Genomic DNA, 13,277 nt, shown 5'->3' on the forward strand with positions numbered 1-13,277 from the left:
ATGTCTTTTACATATGTCTCTGGTGGTCTAGTGATCATTAATGTTGATTATTTAGGATTATCAAAACATTTGTTTCTCTCTCTCTCTGGATTGCTGTTTACAATTACAGATATATCCTGGAAGTTAAACTGTATTTGTTCTCGGGAAGCCATTCTGGAAACGTAATTTATTGAGATATAACTAGAGCATTTAAGTACGTTTAGCGGAATTATAGTAGCAGCTAATTCCCTTACCTTTATTATACCTGAAATTCAAGTTTATTTAGTAATGAGCACCAGAGTGTTTAATGGGCAAACAAAGAATGAAGTACCTCGGATATAATTGTGCTCTTACGGACATTTACCCAGAATTCAAATCTCATGGCTGAATTTTGAAATCAAGTAATCTGTAGGAATAACACTTTGGTCAGGGAATTCTATATACCTGTAATTCTCAATCTTTTAAGTAATAATGACAAGGTAATATTAAATAAATTTATGAGTGGAAAATTTTTTTAAAGAAAAATTGTATTTGTGAAATTTTGATTGTCAGTTTACTACTTGAGATTTATGTTGACAGCTCACCAGTTCAGAAGGATGTATCCAGAATAGAATTTGACGTCCACAACAAGGAACTGAGGGAGGAATCTTCATTATCCAAACAACAAATTCACGAAGAAATTGAACAACTTATCAGAGCCATGGAGGTGAAAACTTCTGCTATTTCTTAATACTGTAAACCAACTATTATTCATTTCATCTTTTATTCACGATTCTTCAGTTTGAAATCAATCCGCGACAATTAATTTTTGCAACAGAGTAAATATTCTATATAAATACATACAATGTAGTAAAATAAATGGTTCGCGGCTATTAATATTCGCGAGATAAAAAAGGTCGCGAAACTCGCGGATATTTCTCGTACGCCAGTAAAAGTTGGTCTACAGTAGTTATTTAGAACTTTGTTTGATATGCATCATCGGAACCCACAGGTTTTCTCTCCAAATATTCTACATTCAACAAAGAGAAAACACATGGGGTTCTGATGATGTTTGATATAAAGAGGATGTCATTTTATTTTTGATGTTTTTTCACTTAGTCAATGTATAATATGATTGAGTAATAAAATTATTTTAATATATAGATTAACTTGTTTATAGATCAACCCCGGTCAGTTTGAAAATTTGGCCAAGATGACCAGAATGGCTATTCCCTCGTCTTCTATGAGCCCAGCTGTAAAAGATGTGCACACTGCTGTCAAACTTCGCAATGTTCACCCTCCATCCGGAATCCATACAGGAAGTCAGAAACGGAGCTTTTACACGGACAGTGACACAGAACAGACTGCCACCCCACGGCCATCAAGTTACCGTAGCTATGACAAAACACAACAAACCAAAGACAACTCCCGGCTACTCTTTTACAGGGTACGTACGTAAATCTGGATACGTCTCCACCCACTCCATATATAGGAAGGTACTGGTAATAAAAAATTACTTGGTCTTTCTTAATGGTTTGAAATTTATTTATACACTGCACAACAGTCTCATTTAAGACCCATAAAAACTTAATCTTACCCATAAATTGTATTTCTTTTCCCCAGCTTTTAGCTATGGTGCTGTAATATATATCTCATTCTGAAGAAAATGTACCTCAGTGCCAACATATAATATTCTGAGAGGGCCCATAAAGTGTTGCACTGCTACCCAATTTCATAATTGTTTCAAAATTTTAGTTTTATATATATATAGTAAAATACTGTCTAAACCAACATCTACATGTATGTTAATGATGGACTCGGGAACACAGGTGAGATAAACACACACCTGTACGACTTTATTTACTAAACCTACATAAACCAAACAGTGTTATGGAATGTTCCCTTAGTATTTTTAAGTACTTAACTATAATCGTTCATGTTAAAACATAATCCATTTTAACAGTGCAATAACTTTACATATTCTATTTAAAGAAAGGTACATATAAAGACCTCTTTTTTTAAATGCGTAATTGTACTTTTAAATAATTTTAGACTGCATTAAATGCAGTGACATTTATATTTCTTGGCTTCTGATATTTTTTTGATACAGGAGTAGTTAATTGATAAGACAGTGTGTACAGGTATAATATATTTTGAAATGTAATGATGTTTCCTGAAGTCAGGAATGGTCTATTTTTGTCAATTGGTTTAAAGGGCCTGGCTACATGAGAATTAAATTGGACTGTTTACAGTGCTTATAAATTGTTGACATGAAGATTTGAAATTAAAAGACCACAGGATTAGTGATGACTATAATCAGTAGTTAGTTATTAGTACAAGGATAACTGAGTCAATTATGGAACCAAATTTATATTTCTAATAACATAGTTTGTATCTGTCTTGATATATATATTTACTTGATACTGAATTGACTCGTATAGAATTCTGAATCAGCAGACACATGGAAGTAAATAGTTTAGTTAAATTGCTAGCCAATGAATACTTGTATTGTTTCAAGAAAAAGAAATAAACAAAACAAAACCCAAAAAACTAAAAACAGTATAAATGAGTGAAGGCAAATTTAATATGAATTCATTTGATTGTCAATTATTATGGAACTTTAATATGGAGTTGGAACACAAGGCAGCAGGCAAAAATCTGAATTTAGACATAAGCCATCTTTTGTCTGCATACTTTTGAACTAGAATATACAGTTAAATATTTCAAATGGAACTTTTTCCTGGTTTCAGGACCCTTTCCCGGGGGGAATACCAGTGGGAGAGGAGTTTTCTGTGGAGAATCGAGCTAATCTAGAAAGGATGAGAAACAGACAGATGCACAGAGAAAAACTCCGGCTAGCCCAGGAGCAGGTGAGAGAGAGAGAGAGGGATTGCTGGAGAGAGAGAGAGAGCAATCACTAATAGCCTGTTAGCATAGATAGAGAGATAGAGTGAAAGAGAGAGAGAGTAAATGTCTTCTCAGACTGTTGTAGGAGAGAAAGAGCAAGTAACTCTAATAGCCTGTTAGCATAGGTAAAGAGTCAGTCTGGATGACCCAAGAGTAGGTGTGAGAGAGATATAGTAAAATTCAGGCTGGTGCAGGAGAGAGAAAGCAAATAACTAAAAGCATGTAAGTAAAAGAGAGAGAGGAGAGAGAAAAAAGGGAGATTCTGATTTTCATAAACTATTAATAAAGCTGCACTATCTGTAAAATATGTGTAAGGAGATGCTTTGATTGATATTTGCACATTGTATACATCACTTTAGAAGGTGTTCAGAGTTTATGGAAACCATTTTGATTTGTTTGAACAGAGTAGCTACACTGATAAAAGGAAAAGAATATACACTAGAAAACAGCGAGACCAGAGGAGAGCGCAGCAAATGGCAGGTCACGTCTTGTCTCCGGAGGTCATGTCAGATATAGACAACAGGTACCACACACAGCATTCTGGGGGGTGGGGGTCAGAATTTTTATCTGTCCTCCTAATCTAACTTTCTCTTCTTTGCTTACCTATTTTGGGAAGTTCCTTTAGTTAAAACTTTAATTTTTGGTGTCTGTAGATACCCTCCGAGTGATGTGGGGTCAGAAAATCGGTGGCGCCGGAGCCGCAGTGGCTACTCTACCCCAGGGGGAAGTTGTGTAAGTCAAGAACAGTTTTTCAAATGAATGAGGTTTCAATAATTATCTAAGTTGGTAGATGACTTGAAATATAAATATTATGAACAAAGCTTTTCCATGATTAGAAATAATATTTCAAAGGAAAAGCAAAAAATAATGTCAATTTTTCAAACATCCATATCATATATGAGAAAGTAATAAAAAATATTGAAAATTGTATCCTTCTCTTCCATACCTGTTTTCCTTTCCAATGCAGGATGAAATGAAATTGGGAAGAAACATGAGAGCAGCTCCCCGTCACATTATAGACACCATGGATGCCCTCAGATCAGCCAATCAGCTCAGGGACAAGGTAATCTACCATTAAACTTTGGACTAGGAGCACTCAAAATAAATTCAGACTTAGGTACACTCCTAACAGACTCAGACTTAAGTACACTCCCCAAAGACTCAGACTTAGGTACACTACTAACAGACTCAGACTTCGGTACTACTCCTGACAGACCCAAACTTACGTAAACTTCTAGCAGACTCATATTTAATTACAATTCTTACAGACTCAGACTTAGGTACCTTCCTTACAGGCTCAGTCTTAGGTACACTCCTAACAGCCTCGGGCTTAGGTACACTTCTAATAGACTCAGACTTAGGTACACTCCTAACAGACTCAGACTTAGGTTCACTTCTAGCAGACTCAGATTAAGGTACACTCCTAACAGACTCAGACTTAGGTACACCTCTTACAGACTCAGACCTAGGTATACTCCTAACAAACTCAGACTTTGGTACACTCCCATTAGACTTAGATTTAAGAACACTCCAAATAGACTCAGATTTAGGTACACACCCAAAAGACTCAGACTTAGGTACACTCCCCACAGACTCAGGCTTAGGTACACTCCCAATAGATTCAGACTTGTGTTCACACCTCTCCGACTCCGGTGCACTCAAAATAGCCTCAGACTTAGGTACACTTCCAATAGACTCAGACCTAGGTACACTCCCAATAGCCTCATATTTAGGTACACTCCCAATAGAGTCAGACTTATGCACACTCCCAATATACTCAGATTGAGGCACACTCCCAATAGACCTCAGACTTAGGTACACTCCCAATAGACTCAGACTTAGGTACACTCCCAATAGACTCAGACTTAGGCATACTCCCAATAGACTCAGACTTAGGAACACTTCCAATATACTCAGACTTAATTACACTCCCAATAGACTCAAACTTAGGTACACTCCCATTAGACTCAGACTTAGGTACACTCCCAATAGACTCAGACTTAGGTACACTCCAAAAAGACTCACAGCAGAAGTATTTATACTAAGGACAATGATTAGATATTAAAGCAAATAAGATGTACTACTATATACCCTAACAGATATGATTTTAAATTATAAAACATGTTTTTATTTCATATTTCCAAGTATTTCCCAGGAAATACCAGTAAATCCCAGGAATTACTAGTATTACCCAATGTCATGGGAAATTTGAGTATTTCCCAGTTTTTTTTTTCCAACCTTGCATGTTGATCATGAAGCATTTCTCTATCCATCAAAATTTCAGGATTCAGTCAAGAGTAGTAGGATCTCAGTTCTTAGTTCCATTGTTATTACAGTGCCTTTAATTAGCTTTAAGTTTTTTTCCCAGTGTCTGTAATATATTATCCATATTTTATTTTAATTTCAGGACAAAATAGAAAGACTTAACAGACAGCAACAGCTTCTACAACAACAGAGAGACCAGAGAAAGAAATTCCTGGAAGAACAGAGACTACGTGAAAAAGCACAGCTGATGGTGAACGAAGCCCTACTGACAGAAGAACTTAGTAAACACAAGTCAAATAGATCTAGTCGGGAAAGCTTAAACGGGTTAGGAAGGCGATCTGTCTCAAATACTTCCCTAGTGAAACGTTCAGTATCTAATGGTTCCCTGGCTAAATGCTCTGTGTCCAATGGTTCCCTAGCAAATGCTGATGGAGAAATGGAAAAAGAGGACAAAATGTCGGACAAGGTTGACCCTGAACCTGAGGGGCCCTCTCAAGGTCGGATGTCAAGGCAGTCAAACCCAGCCTCAGAAAAAACGAACAAGAGTTCAGACTTTTTTGATAATGCAAGGATTGAAGGCCAAGGGATCCTGAATGATTCAGACAATGCAGAAGAAAATGATAAACTGATGTCTGCGATACGCAGTGAATATCAGAGACTGAGTACGTCGTGAGGATGAGAGGTCATTCTCGTATACTCAGTATCGGGATTCGTTTGAGCTCATTAAGGTTGCAAGCTTTATGTTATCATGTTTATATTAAATAAATGCATACATAACTTTGGTGCATTTCCCTCGCATTTTTGTCTGAATATTTTCAGTGAACATAAAAAAAGAGCATAGTTACTTTTTTGTGTGAAAAAATAACAATTATTTGTGATATTACACGAATGAGATAAAATTCCTTTGTGATCTATACATTTGGACACTGATGGAATTGTAATTAATGTATTTTTTCTGATTTTTACTGAAAAGATAAAAATAATTTCTGTTCCAGGAAAATGTATAATAACTATAATTTTGAAAAACAGTTCAGTATATAAGTACTTAATTTTACTTATTTAGAACTAGAAGGCAATTGTTTTGCATTTTCATTTGTAGGAAAATAGTTTTCAGGCAAATATATTTAATAGATAGCAGCATTTTCATTATTTTGATTCTGTCTATTGTAATAAATATTATAGTTACGTGTATTTCACAAGAATTAACTTAAAACAAAGATTTCTTAATGAAGTCAAAGCTAGGTACTTGAATTATATTGTGTTTTGGACATTGTTAAATGTATTTCTTACTACAACAAATTCTTCTGAGAACAGGTAGCGTTTAATTTGTGTACTACAGAAGTGATAAAGTTATACCTGTACATGTACGTAGTCTGTGATCAGTATTTAATCGGGTAAGGTCATCCATGGTTCCATGAACTAGAGGGGTGATTTGCATTTTGTTCTCCATCAAACCAAATACATTTTATACCATTACAATATTGTTTAGAGGTTTCTTTACCTTTACGACAGGTGTATGCCTGGTCTGTGATGATTATGTCAGTATGAATGCAGTTCTTGATCACTGCAGCTTTATTTTTGTACTTATGTATTTATAGAAGTGAGTAGTGTACAGTAATTTGTTAGTCTGTTAAAGGGTGATGAAGGTTTTATACGTAGTTTACAAGGAATAAAATTAAGAAATAGAATGTTCATTTGCTTTGTGATCCTTGTATAGACAAAATGTCAGTATGTATTTAAGACTGAATGTACAATGTACAAGCTTGAGCAGTACACCATTGAATATATTTGGGCAGTAAACAACAAATTGATTAAGGTATTATACATTTATTTGAAGTCTTTAAACAGACAGATTAAGATCTACACCTAGAGCTTTGCTATATACAGATGAATTTTAAAGATTTAAAATTGTGGGAACAATATGCATACACAATGATTTAAATATCCCATATATTGATATTTTCATGCTTTTAATTACATGCATTTGTAAATCCACACCTGAAAGGTATTTACAACATAAGAGAATTACACTCACAAAATATTGATTGGGGCATTGCATTTTCTGGCCCATTCTTTTAGCTTATTGATAAAGATTTACATTTACTGCTGAAAAATCCTTAACACTAAAGACAAGCCTTTATTGATTTACGAGTTGTTGCTAACACACTTTGTTAAGAGAGATGAGTACATGACACTTTTGATTGAGAACACAGAGAATTATTACAGCATAGAACTTGTCAACCAGAGTTTGATACTGCCACAGGGATATGGTGGTGAGAAATCTACCTAAAGAAAGAAAAACAAAACATCAAAAAAATACAATCCCAGTACATTATGTGTTACAAATGCAAAACTTGAGGTCAATTATGCATCTTTAAAGCCATAGCTTTGTGGTTGGAATCACTGGTCCAGCCATGTCTATTTGATAGAATACACACAGTAGTCTCATAGCTATGTCTATCTAGTGTAAGATACAGTAGTCCTATAGTCATGTCTATGTAATGGAATACACAGTAGCCAAAATATGCAGTGGTCTAGTATTCATGTCTATTGGTGGAATGCATTGTTGTCTCATAGTCATTGCTGTTGGTGAAATACACAGTAGTCTCATAGTCATGTCTATCTTGATGGAATGCACAATAGTCTATTAGTCATGTCTACCTTGATGGAATGCACAATAGTATAATAGTCATGGTTATTTGGGTGGAAAGTATAGTAGTATAATAGTCATGGCTATCTTGATGGAATACAAAGTAGTTTCATAGTTATGTGTATCTGATGGAAATACACAGTAGTGTAATCATGACTATCTTATGGAATGCACAGTTGTCTAATGGCTATCTGGTGGAATACTCAATACTATAGTTTTATAGTCATGTCTAGCTGGTTGAATACAGAATACTGTAGTCTCATATAGTCATGTCTAGCTGGTGGAATACAAAGTAGTCTTTTAGTCATAGCTATCTGTGTAGAATACACAGTAGTGTTATAGTTATGATTATCTGGTGGAAAACACTGTAGTCTCATTCTAATAGCTATCTAGGTAGAATTAACACCAAGTAGTCTCATTCTAATAGCTATCTAGGTAGAATTAACACCAAGTAGTCTCATATTCAGGTCTATCTGGATGGAATACAAAATAGTCTAAAAGCCATGGGTACGTAGTGGAATACAGTAGTCTCATAGTCATATCTATTAGTGTGGAATAACATAATAGTCTCGTCATCAGGACTATTGTTAGAATAAACAGTAGTCTCACAGTCATAACTATCTGAAGGCACAGAAATCTCATAGTCATGGCTATCTGGTAGAATAGACAGTAGTCTCACAGTCATAACTATCTGAAGGCACAGAAATCTCATAGTCATGGCTATCTGGTAGAATAGACAGAAGTCTCACAGTCATAACTATCTGAAGGCACGGAAATCTCATAGTCATGGCTATCTGGTAGAATAGACAGAAGTCTCACAGACATAACTATCTGAAGGCACAGAAATCTCATAGTCATGGCTATCTGGTAGAATAGACAGTAGTCTTACAGTCATAACTATCTGAAGGCACAGAAATCTCATAGTCATGGCTATCTGGTAGAATAGACAGTAGTCTCATATTCATTTCTGTTTGGAATACACAAGAATATCATAGTCATGACTACAGGTACTTGGTGAAATACACAGGGGTATCATAATCATGTCTTTATACATGTATAATTACATATGTAATACACATTTATCTCAAAGTCATGGTTGTCTGGTGAAATCCACAGTAGTCTCATAGTAATTGCTATTTTAGTGGAATACACAGTAGTCAAATAATCATTTTTATCTTGATGGAATATACAGCAGTCTTGTAGTCATGCCCATCTTGACTGAATACACGGTAGTTTCATAATCATAGCTTCCTGGTAGAATACACAGTAGTCTCTTAGTCATGACTATCTGTGTTGAATACACATTAGACTCATAGTCATATCTATCTGTATAGAATACACATTAGACTCACAGTCATGACAATCTGGTAGCATACATATTAGACTCATAGTCATGTCTATCTGTGTGTAATACACAGTAGTCTCATAGTTATGTCTATCTGATGGAATACACAGTAGTTTCATAGTCATGTCTACCATGTGTAATACACGGTAGTCTCATAGTCATGTCTATCTGGTGGAATACATTGTAGTTTCATAGTCATGTCTACCATGTGTAATACACAGTAGTCTCATAGTCATGTCTACCTGGTGGAATACATTGTAGTTTCATAGTCATGTCTACCATGTGTAATACACAGTAGTCTCATAGTCATGTCTATCTGGTGGAATACAATGTAGTTTCATAGTCATGTCTACCATGTGTAATACACAGTAGTCTCATAGTCATGTCTATCTGGTGGAATACATTGTAGTATCATAGTCATGTCTATCATGTGTAATACACAGTAGTCTCATAGTCATGTCTATCATGTGTAATACACAGTAGTCTCATAGTCATGTTTATCTGGAGAAATACCCAGTAGTCTCATAGTCATGTCTATCATGTGTAATACACAGTAGTTTCATAGTCATGTCTATCATGTGTAATACACGGTAGTCTCATAGTCATGTCTATCTGGAGGAGTGCACCGGAGTTTCATAGTCATGTCTATCATGTGTAATACACAGTAGTCTCATAGTCATGTCTATCATGTGTAATACATTGTAGTCTCATAGCCAGGTCTATCTGGAGGAATACACAGTAGTGTCATAGTCATGTCTATCATGTGTAATACACAGTAGTCTCATAGTCATGTCTATCATGTGTAATACACAGTAGTGTCATAGTCATGTCTACCATGTGTAATACATGGTAGTCTCATAGTCATGTTTATCTGTTTGGAATACTCAGTAGCCTCATAGTCATAGGTATATTGAAGAAATACAATATAGTCTCATATTCATGACTATCTGGTGGAATAGATATTAGTTATAGTCAAATGTATCTATGTGTATTACACAGTCGTGTCATATATTCATTACTACTTGGATGGGAGTTTCATGGTCATGTCTATATGGGTGGAATAGTCAGAAGTCTCAAAGTCATATCTGTCAGGGTAGAATACAAGTACATGTATATGTAGATGCATAGTCAAGACTATCTGGGTGCAATGCACAGTAGTCTCATGGTCATTGCTATCTGGATGAAATACACATAAGTTTGATAGTCATGTCTGTCCAAGTGGAATTCACAATACTGTAAGTAGTCTTAAATAGTCCTGGGTATTTGGAGGAATTCACAGACGTCTCATAGTCCTGGCTACCTGGTGGAATAACAGAGGTCTCATAGTCCTGGCTATCTGGAGGAATACACAGAGGTCTCATAGTCATGGCTATCTGGAGGAATACACAGTCAGGTCTCATTGTCATGGTTATCTAGAGGAATACACAGTCAGGTCTCATAGTCCTGGCTATCTGGAGGAATACACAGAGGACTCATAGTCATGGCTATCTAGAGGAATACACAGAGGTCTCATAGTCCTGGCTATCTAGAGGAATACACAGTCAGGTCTCATAGTCCTGGCTATCTAGAGGAATACACAGAGGTCTCATAGTCATGGCTATCTAGAGGAATACACAGAGGTCTCATAGTCATGGCTATCTAGAGGAATACACAGAGGTCTCATAATCATGGCTATCTAGAGGAATACACAGTCAGGTCTCATAGTCCTGGCTATCTGGAGGAATACACAGAGGTCTTATAGCCCTGGCTATCTAGAGGAATACACAGAGGTCTCATAGTCCTGGCTATCTAGAGGAATACACAGAGGTCTCATAGTCATGGCTTTCTAGAGGAATACACAGTCAGGTCTCATAGTCCTGGCTATGTGGAGCAATACACAGAGGTCTCATAGTCCTGGCTATCTAGAGGAATACACAGAGGTCTCATAGTCATGGCTATCTAGAGGAATACACACTCAGGTCTCATAGTCATGGCTATGTGGAGCAATACACAGAGGTCTCATAGTCATGGCTATCTAGAGGAATACACAGTCAGGTCTCATAGTCATGGCTATCTAGAGGGATACACAGAGGTCTCATAGTTCTGGCTATCTAGAGGAATACACAGTCAGGTCTCATAGTCCTGGCTATCTAGAGGAATACACAGAGGTCTCATAGTCATGGCTATCTAGAGGAATACACAGAGGTCTCATAGTCATGGCTATCTAGAGGAATACACAGTCAGGTCTCATAGTCATGGCTATGTGGAGCAATACACAGAGGTCTCATAGTCCTGGCTATCTAGAGGAATACACAGAGGTCTCATAGTCCTGGCTATCTAGAGGAATACACAGAGGTCTCATAGTCCTGGCTATCTAGAGGAATACACAGTCAGGTCTCAATAGTCCTGGCTATTTGGAGGAATACACAGAGGTCTCATAGTCATGGCTATCTAGAGGGATACACAGAGGTCTCATAGTCATGGCTATCTAGAGGGATACACAGAGGTCTCATAGTCATGGCTATCTAGAGGAATAGGTCTCATAGTCATGGCTATCTAGAGGAATACACAGAGGTCTCATAGTCCTGGCTATCTAGAGGAATAGGTCTCATAGTCCTGGCTATCTGGAGGAATACACAGAGGTCTCATAGTCCTGGCTATCTGGATGGAATTCACCGTAATCTTTTAGTCAGGATACACAGAAGTCGTAGTTATACTTATCAAGGTAGTATATATGGTACTCTTTATAGTCATAGTCATTGCTGCCTGTATGGAATACAATGTAATCTCATAGTCATTTCTATCCGGTAAGAATACCTACACTGTAATAGTCTTATAGTCAGGGCTATCTAGCTGGATAGAATACACAGAAGACTCAGTCATATCAATCTGGATAGAATGCAAGTAGTCATGGAATATACAGTTGTCTAATACCCATTCTGGTTAATTAACATTATTCTCATAGCCATGTCAGTTTGGATAGAATACGAACTAGTGGTCTAATGGAATACACAGTTGTCTAATACTGAATATGGTAAATTTAACAGTTACTAGTCTGTCAATTAGTAATGACTATCTGGTGGAATACACTGTAATCTTACAGTAATGACTATCTGGTGGAATACACTGTAATCTTACAGTAATGTCTATCTGGTGGAATACACTGTAATCTTACAGTAATGTCTATCTGGTGGAATACACTGTAATCTTACAGTAATGACTATCAGGGTGGAATACACTGTAATCTCACAGTAATGTCTATCAGGGTATAATACGCAAAAGCCTGATATTCCTATACCTGAGTAGGCAAAAAGTGCATGTGTAGAGCCACAAAAATCCTAAACCTACTTCGAAAAGGGAGGGGCCACACCGATTTCTCCCATGCATACATGTTTTTCAACTTTCAAAGAACCGTTTTTCCTAATGGGTCCCGGGTCATTTTTTTGTTACCTTACTTTATTAGTTTAATAACTCTGAAAATCCCAAGGGTGGAGCACGATGGGGGTTGCCCCCCCCCCATGTGAGTAGTATTACAATTAAAACACCTAGCTTTTGTAATTTTAGATGTTAATCAAAATTATCTTCATTTTTCCCATAATGTAACAAACTCAAATACCACATGTAAAAACAATTTATTTTTCTCCTCCCATGCGCGGATCTAGAGGGGGTGGGGTCCAGACCCCCCCCCCCCCTGGAATTTGCAGAGTAATTAAAAGTATATACAGAAGGCGTTATTACGCCTTTCCAAAAGGCGTTATTACGCCTTTCCAAAAGGCGTTATTACGCCTCTTATTTTCAATACATGACTTACTTAGCCCACACTGGGGGCTGATTATAATTAGATTTCCAGGAAAAAGATTTTTAAATGTGTAAAATATTTTCAGCGTTAAACCAGCTTAGTCCTTCTCTGATGCCAGACGCCTCTACCAAGGTGCATGGATTTCAGAAATTTGGTTGAAGGCCAATTGCTCATAATACCTTTGCAAATACTTTGCCTTTTTGACCAAGAGGAGAGGAAAATATTTCAAATTTGACATGATTTTTAATACGTGGCTAGCAAAGCCCAAAGCTGGTTCTGCCAAAATCCTGGATTTTCAAAAGTAGAGTTTTAGCATGCAAAATGCAAACAACTGTCTGCAAAATGCAAACATCTGAGATGTGCAGGAATATAGA

At 36.6% G+C, this 13,277-nt stretch overlaps 1 protein-coding gene across 1 annotated transcript; it reads left to right on the plus strand.

The window, feature by feature from the left end:
• The first annotated feature begins 450 nt into the window (after positions 1 to 450).
• On the plus strand, positions 451 to 6,029 carry LOC133186519 (uncharacterized). Its single transcript, XM_061321754.1, has 8 exons — positions 451 to 458; positions 559 to 685; positions 1,139 to 1,405; positions 2,709 to 2,828; positions 3,270 to 3,388; positions 3,519 to 3,597; positions 3,833 to 3,928; positions 5,273 to 6,029. Exons 1-8 carry the CDS (start codon positions 451 to 453, stop codon positions 5,801 to 5,803), a joined length of 1,347 nt encoding a protein of 448 aa, XP_061177738.1. The 3' UTR covers positions 5,804 to 6,029.
• The last annotated feature ends 7,248 nt before the right edge of the window (positions 6,030 to 13,277 follow it).

Source organism: Saccostrea echinata, unplaced genomic scaffold (genome assembly GCF_033153115.1).
Source record: "Saccostrea echinata isolate AGI-Se365-2 ecotype Australia unplaced genomic scaffold, CSIRO_AGI_Sech_v1 ptg000014l, whole genome shotgun sequence".
Taxonomy (NCBI): Eukaryota; Metazoa; Mollusca; class Bivalvia; order Ostreida; family Ostreidae; genus Saccostrea; species Saccostrea echinata.

Bases quoted from the DNA above. Each gene is read 5' to 3' on its own strand.
- LOC133186519 (XM_061321754.1), top strand. The intron at 1,406-2,708 runs GTACGTACGTAA...TCCTGGTTTCAG, and splicing joins CCCGGCTACTCTTTTACAGG to GACCCTTTCCCGGGGGGAAT. The intron at 3,598-3,832 runs GTAAGTCAAGAA...TTTCCAATGCAG, and splicing joins CTACCCCAGGGGGAAGTTGT to GATGAAATGAAATTGGGAAG.